We start from the raw sequence: 16,703 nt of genomic DNA on the forward strand, positions 1-16,703 counted from the left end.
TAGTTCTGCTAGATCACTGAATAATATTATTCAGTAATTGTTTATATTCATGTCTTTATTATTCATTGCCCCGAAAGAGTCAGTGATTCACCTCCTACGAAAAACAGAATCACTGCACTTATGCCACACCCCTTTCCCCATTTCTCTACTTTACTGCTCTAGTTCTGATGGCACTTTTGGGGATGCTGTATTAAGCTACTGATGTCAATTTATAAAACACCTTAACTGAGGTGTAATTTACATACTGTAATATTTGCCCATTTAAATGTACAATTTAAATCCAACTTCAGGGCTTCCCTGGTGGTGCAGTGGTTAAGAATCCTCCTGCCAATGCAGGGGACACGGGTTCGATCCCTGGTCCGGGAAGATCCCACATGCCGCGGGGCGACTAAGCCCGTACACCACAACTACTGAGCCTGCGCTCTACAGCCCGTGAGCCACAACTACTGAAGCCCGTGCGTCTAGAGCCCACGCTCTGCAACAAGAGAAACCACAACAGTGAGAAGCCCGCGCACCGCAACGAAGAGTAGTCCCTGCTCGCCGCAACTAGAGAAAGCCCGCCCGCAGCAACGAAGACCCAACGTAGCCAAAAATAAATAAATTTATATACATACATATATATATATATATAAATGAATCCAACTTCAGAATGTTGCCATTTCCCCCCAAAATTCCCCATTTCCACCCCTTTAAAGCCATTTCATGTAAAAGGAATCACACAGTCTGTAGTCTATTGTCTGAGCCCTTTCACTCAGCACAATGTTTTCAATGCTCACACACGTGGTAGTCCGTATCAGCAATCCACTCTTTTTAATTTCTGAACCTATCCCGTTGCCCGGAGAGACTACATTCTGTTTATCCATGATCAGTTTATGGACGTTTGGACTGTTTCAGTTTTTGGTCATTATCAGTAATATTGCTCTGGGCGATCCCGTGAGAACTGTGTGAACACACGTGAGTCCACTCGCTCCCAGGAGTGGAACTGCTCCACCGTACTGAGGGACATTCTCGGATAACGTGCCAGGACCCGCTGAAATTGTTCAACAAAGACTGGAGGAAACTGGCCGGTAAACACAGTGTGCGCCTTGGACCGGACTGCAGACCAGGGAAGTCGAAGTCCATGGAGGACACTGCGGGACGGCTGGGCCACTGCGGGCGCTCGGGACACCGAGGGGCAGGTGGAAACAGGAGGGCTGAGCCCCCTCCTTGAGGGGGTTCAGGGGCTCTGGGCGAGGCCTGAGAATGTTTTAACGCCGACAAGGTCTCAGGTAGTGCTAAAGCTGGTCTCAGGACCACACTCTGTGAAGCAGAGGCTCAGAGAAGCTCAGTACATCACTGTGCCTTCCTTACTTTTGATCACTTAACTGTGGCTGTGTAAGAGAGTACTGAGGTGGTAGGAAAAATGTGTAAGAAATAAGATGTCTTCAACTTTTACTCCCAAATGATTCAAAAAAGAAATATATGTATATAGAGAGAATGATAAAACGAATGTGGCAAAATGTTAACAATGGGTCAAAGTGGGTTAATAAGTTCTTTGTTCAATTCTTGCAACTTTTCTATACATTTTAAATAATTTCAAAGTAAAAAGTTGAAGAAAAGAACAACCGATACATAACTCAGTGTCCAATGCAAGGTTATTGGAAAGTGAATGCCAATCCATTAGGTTTCACAAGCAGACGCAATATACAATGCTTACCTAACTTGGTATTATTTTATGTTATATATATCATTGTGTGCCTCTTTAAACTATTAAATATAGCTTTTTTTTTTTTACTATGAATAAGGAAAATATAAACTGTCCCATGACCAATTTTATTTTATCTTTTTTTTTTTTAAGTTTTTTTTTGATGTGGACCATTTTTTAAAGTCTTTATTGAATTTGTTACAATATTGCTTGTTTTATGTTTTGGTTTTTTGGCCGCGAGGCATGTGGGATCATAGCTCCCCAACCAGGGATCAAGTTAGGGCTCAAACCCGTGTCCCCTGCATTGGCAGGCAGATTCTTAAACCACTGCGCCACCAGGGAAGCCCTATTTTATCTTTTTAATAAATTTATTTATTTATTATTTTTGGCTGCGTTGGGTCTTTGTTGCTGCGCGCGGCCTTTCTCTAGTTGCGGCGAGCGGGGGCTGCTCTTCGTTGCGGTGCGCGGGCTTCTCACTGCGGTGGCTTCTCTTGTTGCTGAGCACGGGCTCTAGGCACACAGGCTCAGCAGCTGTGGCTCGCGGGCTCTAGAGCGCAGGCTCAGTAGTTGTGGTGCACGGGCTTAGTTGCCCCAAGGCATGTGGGATCTTCCCGGACCAGGGCTCGAACCCATGTCCCCTGCACTGGTAGGAGGATTCTTAACCACTGCGCCACCAGGGAAGCCCCCCATGACCAATATTAACTGCTAAAAATATTAAGCCACTTTATATGAGATCAACATGAATTACCAGAAACGACACAGTAAGGCCAGGTAACATGAAATAAGTAACAGTGAGCAACTAGGAAACAATATCCTACTGCTCATGCATCAGTCTTCCCACACACCCGACACTAACATTCGTAGCCTGTGTTTTCTTCAGTTCAAAAGTGAAACCAGCCTGAGCCGCACAGACGTGTGCTACTGATCATTCACGTCACGGTGCGCCCACCGAGCTGCAGCAGCTCTTCGCTTTTAACCCCCGACACAGTGACAACCCTCACAGCAATCGGTCGACACTGTGAACACAGGGAAAAAAGCCCCAAATAAAACCAGCACCAGGATACACAGATGCCAAGCAATCCTTCAGTGATGGAGCTGAAATACTCAGTTAATGAGGCTAAAAACAGAGTACCAAAATAATAAACCGGGTGTTTTGACACACTGTCAACACTATTCTCTGAAAACAATGTGTACGCCCTACTTCATTCAGCCCCATCTGCTACCCTGCTGGCTTTCTTAGTTACAAGTTGGTGTTTAAAGCCAGCTGCGGCGAGCTTGTGTACCTTAAACCCCAAGAGAGGGGGGCGGGAGCAGCTGGTCACAAACTTGAGCAGTTTGCGCTTTTCCTCATCCGTGAACCCTTCCACAACTCTCCAGAAGACTCTGATTACGGGGTGATCAGCAGAATAGCCTCCTAGGACAAAAGGAACAGACGTTTTTATTAAAAACGAGGTAACTGCCGAAGCAAGATTCTCCTAAAGGCACCAGAGGAACAAACTTATAAGAGTGATTCCTTTTTGTCGTGCCTGTCCAGTGATGAACAGTCTTTTCTTCTTTCAGCTCACGGCTGAGAGCCAACTCTAGAGAAACACCTTTATTCTGTCCTGGTAGAGGATGGGCAAGTACACAGCAGGGAGAGAAGCTTCAGCAGGTAAAGTACCAAAGGCCAGAGTGAGGAACAAACATCCTGCAGCTACAAGATGAACCCTAGCAGCCAAAGATGCTGCAAAGGGGTCTGAGTTTTAAGAACTCTGCTAGGGGTGAAAAATCAGCCTCTGTTGAGTAGCAAACCCTAAATAACAAAGGATTTACATGAAGGTCACACATCTAGAAATAGCAGAAACATTGGGATTTTTAATAGAGCTAGTTACTTTGCCAACACATCTTAGTACCTAAATTTGTTTTATCACCCATCCTTCCGACAACAAGGTAGAGACCATGGTTACCAACCAACCCCAGCACTCAATTAGACCACTGTTCTGAAGTGGGATATCTGCTACCTACAGCTTTTAATCTAGTTAAGTGCTTCCTAAAACTGAAGTAATTGCTACATGTTGTTCCCTCATTGTTAATATACTACAGAAATACCATCAATAAAATATCTTAAGTGCATTAATTGGCACCAAAATGAATATGGTAATATTGTAAACCTATTTACTAGAATAGGAATAGCGAGGATCATTAAAGGCACACGCTTTCAGGGCAGACAGGATAACGCAAAGAAGCCAAGACCACTTCTTGGCAAAGGAAAGCTTGGGTTGATTTCATTCTTTTCAACAGAAGACTTGATAGTGAGGACAATGTGACCTTAGGTATTATCTGCCTTTACATAAACATTAGAGTTCAAATTTAGAGCAATACAAATTAATTACAGAAAGGGGAGACACATGCACACATTTATATACATATAAATATACACACATGGATATACGTAATTTACTTTAGTAAATTTATAGTTCTGAAACCATCACCGCAATCCAGTTTTAAAACATTTAAAACATTTCCTCAAAAGACCCCCATGTCCACCCCATAGACAACCATGATCTGGTCTGTCTCTCATCTTTGAAAGATGTTTCACTAAACAAAACTACACTCACGATGCTGTGCAGCTTTCAATACAATCCATTTCCAAAAACTTCTCAAAATTTACCTTGGAGGACAGGTTGGGAAACAGCACTCAACCGAACAGTGGAGTCTGGACAGGTTTCTTTTTAAAATTGTAGTAAAATATGTAACATAAAATTCACCATTTAAACCATTTTCAGGTGTATAATCCAAGGGTGTTAATTACATTCACATTGTTGTGCAACCATCGCTGCTGTTTGCAACCCAAACGTTTTCATCACCCCAAGCAGACACTCCTAGAACCACTAAGCAGTAACTTCCTGTGCCCCCCACCCCAGCCCCTGGTAACCTCTCATCTACTTCCAGTGACTAGGAATTTGCCTCTTCCAGGTATTTCACAGAAGTTGAATCATACAGTATCTGTCCTTTTGTGTCTGGCTTATTTCCCTTAGCATAATGTTTCCAAGATTCATCCATGTTGTAGCGTGCATTTGAAATAATATTCCCATTGTATGTCTACAACACATTTGTTTATCCATCATCTGTAGGTGGACATTGGGGTTGTTTCCACCTTTTGGCTCCTGTGAACAATGTTGCATGAACACAGGTGTTTCAGTCCTTGCCTCCAATCCCTCTGGATATAGACCTAGGCGTAGAATTGCTGGATTATTATTTTTTTAATATTTGTTTGTTTGGCTGCATCGGGTCTTAGTTGCGGCACGTGGGATCTTTTGGTGTGCTGTACGGGCTCTAGAGTGTGCGGGCTTAGTAGCTGAGCCGCGCAGACTCCCTAGCTGTGGTGTGAGGCATGTGGGATCTTAGTTCCCCGACCACGGATTGAACCCACGTCTCCTGCATTGGAAGGCGGATTCTTAACCACGGGACCACCAGGGAAGTCCTGAATTGCTGGATTATATAGTAATTCTATGTTGAGCTTTTTGGGGAACCACCAAATCATTTTCCATGTTGGCTGCTTTACATTCCCACCAGCAATGAATGAGGGTTCCAATTTCTCCACATCCTTGCCAACACTTATTTTCTCTCTGTGTGTGTGTGTGTGTGTGTGTGTGTGTGTGTGTGTGTAATAACAGCCATCCTAATAGATGTGAATATATCTCCCTCTGGTTTTGGTTTACATTTCCGTAGTGGTTAGTGATGCTGAACAACTTTTTGAGCATACTGGCTATTTGTAATATCTTCTTTGGCTAAATGTCTTTTCAAGCACTCTGCCCGTTGTTGAACCGGCTTGTCTTCTTGTCGAGTGGTAAGGGTTCTTTACACATTCTGGACACCAGACCCTCATCAGATATATGATTTCCAAATACCTTCTCCCATTCTGAAGGTTGTCTTTTCACTTTCTTTTTCTTTTTTTTTTTTTTTTTCTGCTGTACACGGGCCTCTCACTGTTGTGGCCTCTCCCGTTGCAGAGCACAGGCTCCGGACGCACAGGCTCAGCGGCCATGGCTCACGGGCCCAGCCGCTCCGCGGCATGTGGGATCCTCCCGGACCGGGGCACGAACCCGTGTCCCCTGCATCGGCAGGCGGACTCTCAACCACTGCACCACCAGGGAAGCCCCTTTTCACTTTCTTAATAATGTTCTTTGATGCACAAAGCTTGTAATTTTGATGAAGTCCAATTTATTTACTTTTTTTTGTTGCTCCTGCTGTTGGTGTCATATCTAAGAACCCACTGCCAAATCCAAGGTCATGAAGATTTACGCTGGTGTTCTCTTAAGAGTTTTATGGGGGCTTCCCTGGTGGCGCGGTGGTTGCGCGTCCGCCTGCCGATGCAGGGAAACCGGGTTCGCACCCCGGTGTGGGGGGATCCCACACGCCGCGGAGCGGCTGGGCCCGTGAGCCGTGGCCGCTGAGCCTGCGCGTCCGGAGCCTGTGCTCCGCAACGGGAGAGGCCGTAGCAGTGAGAGGCCCGCGTACCGGGAAAAAAAAAAAAAAAGAGTTTTATGGTTTTAGGTATTAAAGTTCTTGATCCATTTTGAGTTAATTTTTGCATATGGTGTGAGGTGGGGGTAACAGCTTCATTCTTTTGCAAAAATCCAGTTGTTCCACAATTAACTTTTTATATAACTGTAAACTTTTCCAAAGAGGTTCTACCATTTAACACTGCCACCAGTCAAGAGGGTTCAAATTTCTTCACATACTAACACTTAGTATTGTTTTCTTTGAGAAAAGTCATTCTAGTGGGTATGTAGTGGTATCTCATCAGAATTTAATTTGCATTTCCCTAATAATTAATGGTGTTAAACATCTGTTCATGTGCTTATTTGCTTACCAGACATTCTTTTTTTTTTTTTTTTTTTTTTTTTTTTTTTTTTGCGTTACGCGGGCCTCTCACTGTTGTGGCCTCTCCCATTGTGGAGCCCAGGCTCCGGACGCGCAGGCTCAGCGGCCATGGCCCATGGGGCCCAGCCGCTCCACGGCATGTGGGATCCTCCCGGACCGGGGCACGAACCCGTGTCGCCTGCATTGGCAGGTGGACTCTCAACCACTGCACCACCAGGGAAGCCCCAGACATTCTTATATATCTTCTTAAGTGAAACACTTTATTTTCTGCCCACGTTTTAAAATTCAGTTGTTTACACTATTGAGTTGTAAAAGTTCTTTATGTACTGTGGACATAAGCCATTATTAGATATATTACTTGGAAATATTTTCTCTTAATCTCTGGCTTATTTTTTCACTTTTTTAATGGTATCTTTTGAAGCACAAAATCTTTAATTTTGAGAAAGTCCAAATTTCTATCAATTTCTTTTTTCTGGATCATGCTTTTGCTGTACAACTAAAAACTCTGCCTAATCCAGAAGTCATGAAGATTTCCTCCTATATGTTCTTTTAGAAGTTTTACAGTTTCGGCTTTTACCTACAGGTCTCTGATCCTGTTGAATTCATTTCTGCACATGGTGTGAGGTCAAGGTCTAAGCTCATTCTTTTCCACGTGCACATTGTTCCAGCACCACTGAACTGTCAAAAATCATTAACTGTCAATCTAAGGATTTGTTTCTGAACTCCCAATTATGTTCCACTGATCAATATGCCTATCCTTGTGCCAATTCCACAACGTCTTAATTATTGTGATTTTATAGTAAGTTTTAAATCAGAGTGATAATCCTTCAACTTTGTTTCTATAAAATGTTTTGGCTATTTTAGGTCCTTCACATTTCCATATAAATTTTAAAATCAGTCTGCTGATTTTTACCAAAAACCCTGAAAATACCAGAATAACAGACTATGGTTAAGGAAAACAAACCAAAATAATAGTGGTTGTTTTAAGGATGATTTTTTTTTTTTTTTTTTTCCCTTTTCACTGCTCCCAAGTATATAAAATAAAGTTTATGGGACTTCCCTGGTGGTCCAGTGCTTAAGACTCCACATTCCCACTGCACGGAGCATGGGTTTGATCCCTGGTTGGGGAACTAAGATCCCGTGTGATGCGCGGCACGGCCAAAAAAACAAAACAAAAACAAACAAAAAAAAAAAAACCTCACAAACACCCAAAGAGTACGCCAATCTAACTCTGAACAACCTAGTTATGCTTCTGTTATTTCGTTAACGACTAATGTTGTTGAGCATCTTTCTATGTGCTTACTGGCCATTTGTATGTCTTCTTTTTGGTTTTTCATTTTCTTGAAGAGTAAAAACTTTAAAGTTTAATTTAATCAAAAGTAAATATTTTGATGAGGTTCGGTTTTTAGGTTTTTCTATTTTTTGGTCTAGCACTATTTTTCAAAGCAGAAGACTGGAAGTAACCCAGTGGCCATAAGAAGAGGCTTAATAAGGTAAGTTGTGAAGAGAAAAAAGCAGGCTGCAGAATAGTGTATACAAACAAGGAAAACAAGAATGAAATTTGTATTTATATGTAAATATGTAAAGACACCAAGGACAGTGGTTACTCCTGGTGGGGACGGGCAGGGGAGGAATGGGATGGTGAGAAATGAGACAGGAAGAGGAGTTCACTGTAACCCCATACAGCCTGGGTTTTAAATCATGAATGAATGACCCATGTAAAAAAGCGTGTTAGAAGTTACTCTGGAAATATGACCATCTGTAACATTTTCAGGGATGAATAACTAGTAGTGATAACATACCTGAATAGTTCGTAAAGGATTTTAAGTCCTCCAGACTTATGGGAACTTGTGCACCAGAAATTAATACCTGAAAAAAATAAGTTCAGGTTATAAAACTGGAGGCAGATTTTAAGAAGGCCTTTCACATCAGGAAACACCCGTGTCCCCAGGTGCAAGGAGTGGACCTGGATCTCCTGCTGGTCGAACATCCGCAGCCACTCCAGGCTCACCACGTTGGCCAGGCCCTGCCGGAACGCCAGGCAGTGCTGGCGGATCTGCCTGTTCAGCCGATAGTCGGCCACCAGGTGGATGTATGCAATCCGGTTGGCACTGCTCACCGGGATATCTTTTCCACCGAATTTTAGTTCAACTACCTGTGAATATTAAAATAAGAGTCAAAAACTTCTCAAAGTATAGGGTAAAACAAGAGCAAGAACAACTATTTCAAGGGAACTTGACTGTGTTGCTCTGTACATGAGAATCTTAGTGAAAACCAGCACATGGGGCCTCACAGATGGAAGAGTCCTTTGATGGGACCCTCCAAAGCTTGGCATCTTATTCTGTCTTGAAGATCATTAACCGCCCCGGCTTTCTCCAAAGTACCAAGGAATGATGCTACAATGTAATCATAGCAATTCCATTAAAAAAAAATAATGAGAAATCACATAGGGCAAGAAAAAAATTAATTAAAAAAAAAAAAGAAATCACAAAGTGCAAAGATATGAACCGAAGGATCAGCACGAGTCAGAAGGAATTCATTCTGGAGAAAACGCAGCTTAAGGAACGAAGGTTGTAGTGAAATGATTATTCTTACTTGTACATATAGGTAGCAAATATTTCTCTCTGTGTTTCCACATTACTGCTATAAAGTACTTTGAATATGATATAAAGGGTAGTGGTAATCACTAGAAATACCTCCATTTCCCATGTATCTGCAAGCATTAGAAAGAACTTCTTTATCACTGTGTAACGACACTCAGAAAATCGCAGGGTCAGGAACCCCCGGGAAGCATCCCTGGAGCGCTGGGGGGAATGAGCCGCAGCGGAGATGGGGAGCCCGGACTCGGGTGCCCTGCACCTCACTTCAGCGTGTGCCATAGAGAAGTCACCCGGCCCTGAACTCTATGACACAGTGATACTTGCTTTGTCCATCCTGGAACTGTGACTATGTAAACTCACACAAGCAAAGCTGACTTGACAAAACTCCACAGACAGCTACAAATATGTATGCCTAATTTACCAGAGCAGACTTCAGAATCCTCGTTTACTAGTGCTGAAACAAAAGAAATGCATTCTCAATGCGTGTGGATGAGATAATGTATGCCAAGGATAAAGAAATATAAATACATCCAAAAGAGCGAACAAAGACATTCCAGAGTGGAGGAGTTATTTAGTAAGGGGACTGCTGCCAGTGGAAACTGGGTAACATTCAAAACAGGCTCAATACGCCTAGTCAGAGGGGGCAAACTTGGGGGGCAAAAGCAGAGGAATGCTTAGATTAAGGACCATGGGAAAATGACTGATGCCCTCCCCCTGCCATGATTTCCTTCACGGCCTTTAGCCTCTTGGTAGTTGTAATATTCCAAGCGCAACAAAGACACCCCGCTCCCTCTGGGTGATGGCATTTTACCCCAATTGTTTTATCACTTTACAGAAAGGGCTATTTTAAGATCTGGTGACGGCTTTACTTAAATTATCCTCTGTCTGATGGTTACACAACCATCTAGTGCTATCAAAGCTGTGCAGCTTTATCAGATGACACTTCATTCTCAGTGCTGGAGCCGCCAGGTCTGAGGGGGGGCTCTGGGGAGAGGCCGCGCTGCCTCTGGTGCTGCTCTCCCAACAAGCCTCCTGTCACCTGAGCCACAGGAGCTGGCTGTTCTGTTTCCACAGCTAAGACACCACCCCCCTTCCTTTAAGTGGATTAAAAGCAGATAATAAATGATGATGTACTGTGTGATCTGGAAGAAAAAGGACCCGTGAAGGTATCGTTTAAAGAGCTTCCAAAGCCCCCGTTACCTGACTAATCAGACAGCACTGACATTTCTAGTAACTTTAAAGTGGTTACACTGGTAATTTAAACTCCTCTCTCAGGCTACACCTAAAAAGCTAAGTATGTTTAAATCACGTCCAATCTGTCCTCAGAGTTCTGTTTCGAGGGGCATATTTAAATCTTTAAACATGGAATCTTTAAAGCACGAGCTCTCCCCTCTGCCGCCCTGGACGGCTACACCTTACGGCCCTTGGGAGTGCAGAGGCACCGCCCCCTCTGCCCACGCCCCCCACAGCCGTCACTCACGCACAGGGGCTCATTTCGTCCTCACGGCAGCTCATCCCCTTCTGAAGATGAGCACGGGGTCTGTGACTCGCCCAAGGTCACACAGCAAAGCAGCAAAACCGGGGCTTTAGCCAGGCTCTCATGACTCAAGTTCAGTGCTCGTCTACAGAACAGATGATTATTTATGGATCCACCTTAAACCCTGAGCATTTTCCTCAAGGGAGATATGTGTATAAATTAGTAATCTAAAATTTCAGGTTCACTTTTGAGTAGGCTAACAAGCAGCCATACTGATTACACTAAAGAAAAAAATCGGGGAGCAACACCATTATTTTATTTTATTTTTTTTTTTTTGTGGTACGCGGGCCTCCCTCTGCTTTGGCCTCTCCCGGTGCGGAGCACAGGCTCCAGACGCGCAGGCGCAGCGGCCGTGGCTCACGGGCCCAGCCGCTCCGCGGCACGTGGGATCCTCCCGGACCGGGGCGCGAACCCGCGCCCCCTGCATCGGCTGGCGGGCCCCCAACCACTGCGCCACCAGGGAAGCCCAACACCATTATTTTAAAAGGGAAGATTCATTAACATAACCTGCCAACATAATGCGGTATTTGCATATTACAAATCTGTAAACCACGATGTTCTATAAACCTAAATCTGTATGTGAGAACTAGGTTTTTATATATATTTCTACAGACATCCATACGATCTCTCCCCAAATTAGGTACTTTACCAGTGACTTTAATTTTTCCAATTAGACTCTTTAGTATAATTATTCTTATGCATTATCATCTATAATGTCTCTACTCAGTGGGAATTTCTATGAATAACTGGAACATCCTGACTTCACACTTTTGCTTTTAACAGATTCCAGTATTATCAGTGGCGCTTTAACAGAACTCTTAAATATGCAACATCTCATCATTACCGTCTATTTCAGAAGGAAAATGGGAAATACCCCCATTAGCAAAGGCCTCGGCGACGGCCCCAAAGCTTTTATTTCATTTCTTCTAAGTCGTGCCACTAGGTGGAGCAAGGCAACAGCAGCATCACTATCTGCAGCTTGACATTTCCTTCTGACAATAATAAATCCCGTCTTTAAAAAAAAAATCTCAATTTTTCAGTGTTGAAATTTCAGCTCTGTGAGATGGAAGAAGAGGCCAAAACAAAACAACTAAATGAAATACGGTTCCCAACCCCTCATGCTTTCATCTTACAGCATCGATGCCAGTTCTCAAAGATGCCTAGACGTGACCAAGCAGGAGGAAGGAGGAGGTCTCAGGAAGCACTATTTCCTTTATTCCTGTTTAGGATTTAGTCCACACCTCTTTCTGAAACAGGTAGCTTTAGAGGCTAAGAAACATACTGAAAACTCAAAAACCACAAAGATCATCATTTAAAAAATATCCAGAAGGTTTAGACAATAGGATGTATAAATCTTTGTGTACGCTTTTTGCTTCAGTTTTGGAAGACATCACGATGGAGAATAAACCATGGAACAGTTCTGTAGTCTAGGGGTGAAGCCAATGAAAAGATACTAAATCTCTTAGTTTTCCTGAGGGACTCTCGGTACCACAGCACAGCGCTGTGTACTATACGTAACACCACAGTGAAACGGCACTTCACACCTGCTAGGAGGTCTATTATTTTAAAAACAGAGAGAAAAGGAAGCAGAAAATAACAAGTGCAGACAAGTATGTGGAAAAGTCGGAACCCTTGTGCACTGCTGGCGGGAATGTAAAATCGTGTGAAAACAGTACAGAGGGTCCTCAGAAAGTTAAACACAGGGCTTCCCTGGTGGCGCAGTGGTTGAGAGTCCACCTGCCAATGCAGGGGACACGGGTTCGTGCCCCGGTCCGGGAGGATCCCACATGCCGCGGAGCGGCCGGGCCCGTGAGCCATGGCCGCTGAGCCTGCGCGTCCGGAGCCTGTGCTCCGCGACGGGAGAGGCCACGGCAGTGAGAGGCCCGCGTACCGCGGAAAAAAAAAAAAAGTTAAACACAGAACTGCCATATGACCCAACAATTCCACTTTTAGGTATACACCCAAAATAACTGAAAACAGGGACCCCAGAAGATATTTATACAGCAACAGCCATGGCATCATTATTCACAATAGCTGAAACAACTGTAATGTCCAGACAGATGGGTAAACAAACGTGATATGTCCAACAACGGCATGTTCATCAGTCTGGAAAAGAAGAAACTCTGGAATGTCCTGCCTGCCCCACCCCTCGTCCGACTCGAATAAAATCTACTGAGTCCACGACACTGATCCACAGAACGTAATTTTACAAATGAAAATTACGGTCAAACTCCTCTCATTAAAAACTTTTTTCACTGCTTAACCAAACTGTGGTTTCTCTGAATTCTGGAACCACCTGACCCAGAGAATACCCAGGACCTGCCCTGACTCATAGAACTAGAACCTCAGCTTCCGCTGACAGGTGGTGCAAGTGTCTTATTATTAATTTTCCTACTAGCTCTGAAACGCACCTGTTAGGCTCTCTTACCCCGAAATTCCCCAAATCAGCTAAGGAATGAAACATCGGCTCTCTTCCTGAGTGTATGTTTAGCCTTCCTAAAGCCCAAGGCCCTAAAAGGTTCTCCACGGACGACAGGATAAAGCCCAGACTTCTTGGCTCTGTCTACCTACTCTCCTCCAAGCCCGTGAAACTTCAGCCACTTCAAATCACTCTGTTTACCTACCTGGTGACCCCTCATCACCCACCCAGAGCCTCTTCCGGGCAGCCCTCCCTGATCTACTTGGATGGGAACACTCCTTTTGAGCTACTACTAAACTACAGATCTCACAACGCAGATCATATCTGCCTCTAGTTAGAATGAGTGTGCTCTTACAGTTAAAGGCAATCTCCTCTGCACAGCCCGCTGGCTGGCACACAGAGCGCCACCAACCCCTCCCGAATGATGAAGGAGGGAAGAACAGGCACGGAGGCAAGTAGGCGACACCACAGAAAAACACCCAAAGCCGCGTCGATACAGACGGGGTCAGCGTACATGGTCACCAAAATAGACAGTCAGCGCTGCACCACAGGGGTCAGTCACCTGTGGGGTCAGTGCACGTTCCACGCTGCCTGGACTGGACACTAAGGACCTGCTGAATACACAGTTACTTTTAAGCTGGCAAAGCTGATAACCTTTGAAAGCCTGGATTAGAAACCAAGGAATAATAGAAATTTAGAGAAGCAATTACAAAGTTTAAAGATAACAATACTTTCATAGTTAAAGTCCAACTACTAGATTCAGAAAAGATTATCACTCTACATAAGAAGAGCAGAATAGATGCATCTCTCCTGCGAAAGAGACAACTTCTATGAAAACCAAATATAAGTCAGAAAAGCACAGTTGGTTACTCTTTTTTTTAAGAGTTAGAATGTTTTTAATCTGACTGAAAATATAAATATACATGTAGTAAGACGATTTTGAAGTTTCAAATAGACATCAGGTCACGACTACTCTTAAAACATTTGATTTTTATTCCATCATTTCTCCTAGTATGTTAGTGTATCTCACTCTTAAAACATTTGATTTTCATTCTGTCATTTCTCCTAGTATGTTAGTGTATCTCACTAACATATTACATGACCAGAAAGTTAAATTCATCACAACCCATCCTCATTAGAATGTTAAATGAAACTATAACATAATATAGTTATATTTTATGTACACAGTTCACTTAAACTCTTACCAAATAGAGCGTTCATATTAAGTGGCAGAGCGGAGAAAAGACTTCCGAAAATGGGAAGAGTGGTGACGGAGTATAACTAATAGGAAAAGAGGAATTAATTGATATGGAGAAATATAAAGCGGAAATGCTACGTGGAACTATTTTAATCAGGGAGAAAAGATTACGTTTTATCCTTCAGTTAGTCAAAACTGCTCTACAGTCTTAACTCCCAAGTGAATTAATGCTTAAGCTTGAGGGTCACTCATTATCTTCCTTATTTTATCCAGAATTAACTGGATATTATTGCACAAGGAAGCCAGAGGCACTTAAAAGTAACCGGAAACACGACGACCCAATCAGCATTATAGTACAAGTTGGTTACTTCAAAAATCCAATGAGATATTAACAAATATGACTTCCAAAGTGCTCAAACAATTCGATTTGCCTGTGTGCATCTTTTAAAGGTCTGCAGACTATGGGATCGTGTGCGCGCGTGTCCAAGTAGACAGAATTGTATGATGACCCCCACGCCCACCTCCACCACCAGCTTCAGCAAGCTCCACCTCGCGGCCAATCGCGGCCACCTGTGCCTTCGCCTACTGGCCCTGTTCTCGTGACATCCGAAGCAAATCCCGGGTGTTAAATCGCTCGCTATGTGTGGTGTACGTGAGTGTTCATAGCAGTATTATTCTTAAGAGCCCAAAAGTGGAAATAACCCAAACACCTATCAACTGGTAAAGAAAGTATGTGGTATATCCACACATCATTCGGCCAGAAAAGGGAGTGAAGTACACCGGCAACGCCCAGTGAACGAAGCCAGGCACCAGAGGCCACACACCCTAAGGTTCCAGGTGTGAAAAACATCCAGAAGAGACAAGCGCACAGGGACAGGAAGCGGGCCAGTGCTTGCCTAGACTGGGGACGGGCGGGACTTGCTGCTGGGCACACGGTGTCTCCACGGTGATAACAGTGTCCTAAACGTGGATGCTGGAGCTGGTCGTACTAACCTGCCTCGTACAGGCTACGGGGCGGAATTTACGGTACAGGGATCGTATCTCAATAAAGCAGCTATTCAAAAACTTAGCTTGACTCTCTAGGATGTTATTTACTTTTTTTAAGGATAAAAACAACAGGAGCACCCAGATGGATAGTGAAGGTCTGCGGCCCGCGTCAGAGACGCCGAGGGCCACTCGCCGTGGCTGAGGAACCAAGGAGTACCGCCTGCCCCCAAGGCTCCAAAAAGGAGGCAAGAGGAAAGGTTAACTCACAGCCGCGCGAGTGACCTTCACAGGAGGACGGCTGCTGCGACTGGCAGCCTGGCACCGCGAGGGGTGGCGAGGGCTGCACTCACCACCAGAACTCGCCCAGCTCTACTCTCAGCCCCGGGGACTCTTCCAAGGAAAACGTGCACAAGCTCATACGGCGGAACACAAACGTCTCTGCACACCAGAGCCCCGACTCACCTGTGCCTCTCCGAGGTCGTTGTTCACCACAGTGAAGTTCAGCCCCAGCTCCTCCACGTCACCTTCGTAGCTCTTGAGAAAAAGCAAATTCTTATACACTTCGGGGTCTAAGGAAGCCAGGTGGTGGATGTCCACATCCGCACTGGTTCCAAGCAGCTTGGACAGGAAAAAGCCAGCAAAGGGCAATTCCACCAGCATATTTTCATAGAGAGCCTTCAAATGAGAACAGAGACCACTGATTAGCATTTCATAGGAACTCTTTTTTCATACTTTCTACAAATAAGAAAATGTATGTCCAATTTGATACTTAACAGAATCCTAAGATAGCAGACACTTCTTCTCCATGAGGAGGAGGAGGATGGTGGAAGCTAGTATCTGGAGAGCGTTCACCACGTGCCAGGCCACAGTTTAAGCATTCAATGCAAACATTCACTACGCAGAAACTTCCAGAACAGACTACCAAAGAATTTTAGGGCTGAAACGCCAATGGGGATGTTTAAGAGCCACAGCCTTCATGCTACGGGAGCGTGCCAGGTGCTCTCCGTGAAGAGTTTTGCAGGTGCTTCAGTCTCCTAGGGCTCCACAGACTGGGTGCCTTCTAACAACAGAAACTTATTGTCTCCCAGTCTGAAGGCCTGAAATCAAGGTGGCAGCAGGGCCATGCTCTCCGGGCGGGCGCTAGGGGAGGGTCCTTCCTGCCTCTTCCAGCTCCGGTGTTGCCGGCACCTTGCTGGGCCCTGACCTGTTGCTGTGCCCCTCCAGCCTCTGCCTCTGGACGTGCTGCTCTCCCCTTGTGTGTGTCCGCTCTCTGTGTCCGAATCTCCTTCTCCTTTCTCTTATGGGGACACCAGTCGCTGGATTCTGGGACCCACTCTACCCAATATGACCTCACCTGAGCTTGCCTACATATGCAAAGACCCATCTTTCCGAATGTCGCATCATAGGTACAG

General features: G+C 44.5%; 1 protein-coding gene across 6 annotated transcripts in view; it reads right to left on the reverse strand.

Moving 5' to 3' along the window:
* UBE3C (ubiquitin protein ligase E3C) overlaps window positions 1-16,703 on the reverse strand; it is a 119,289-nt gene that overhangs the window by 8,565 nt on the left and 94,021 nt on the right. For 4 of the 6 annotated variants that reach the window (XM_024130940.3, XM_024130931.3, XM_024130928.3 and 1 more), the window contains 4 exons: window positions 15,754-15,966; window positions 8,517-8,705; window positions 8,353-8,419; window positions 2,968-3,098 (listed from right to left, as the gene is read on the reverse strand). In XM_024130940.3, the coding sequence (XP_023986708.1) occupies window positions 2,968-3,098; window positions 8,353-8,419; window positions 8,517-8,705; window positions 15,754-15,966 (600 nt within the window). Of the gene's footprint in view, window positions 1-2,967; window positions 3,099-8,352; window positions 8,420-8,516; window positions 8,706-13,723; window positions 13,771-14,311; window positions 14,388-15,753; window positions 15,967-16,703 lie in introns of those variants that run through there. The other 2 variants (XM_028489506.2, XM_028489507.1) reach the window with 2 other exon arrangements.

Source organism: Physeter macrocephalus, chromosome 5, assembly GCF_002837175.3.
Source record: "Physeter macrocephalus isolate SW-GA chromosome 5, ASM283717v5, whole genome shotgun sequence".
In the NCBI taxonomy this organism is placed as follows: domain Eukaryota; kingdom Metazoa; phylum Chordata; class Mammalia; order Artiodactyla; family Physeteridae; genus Physeter; species Physeter macrocephalus.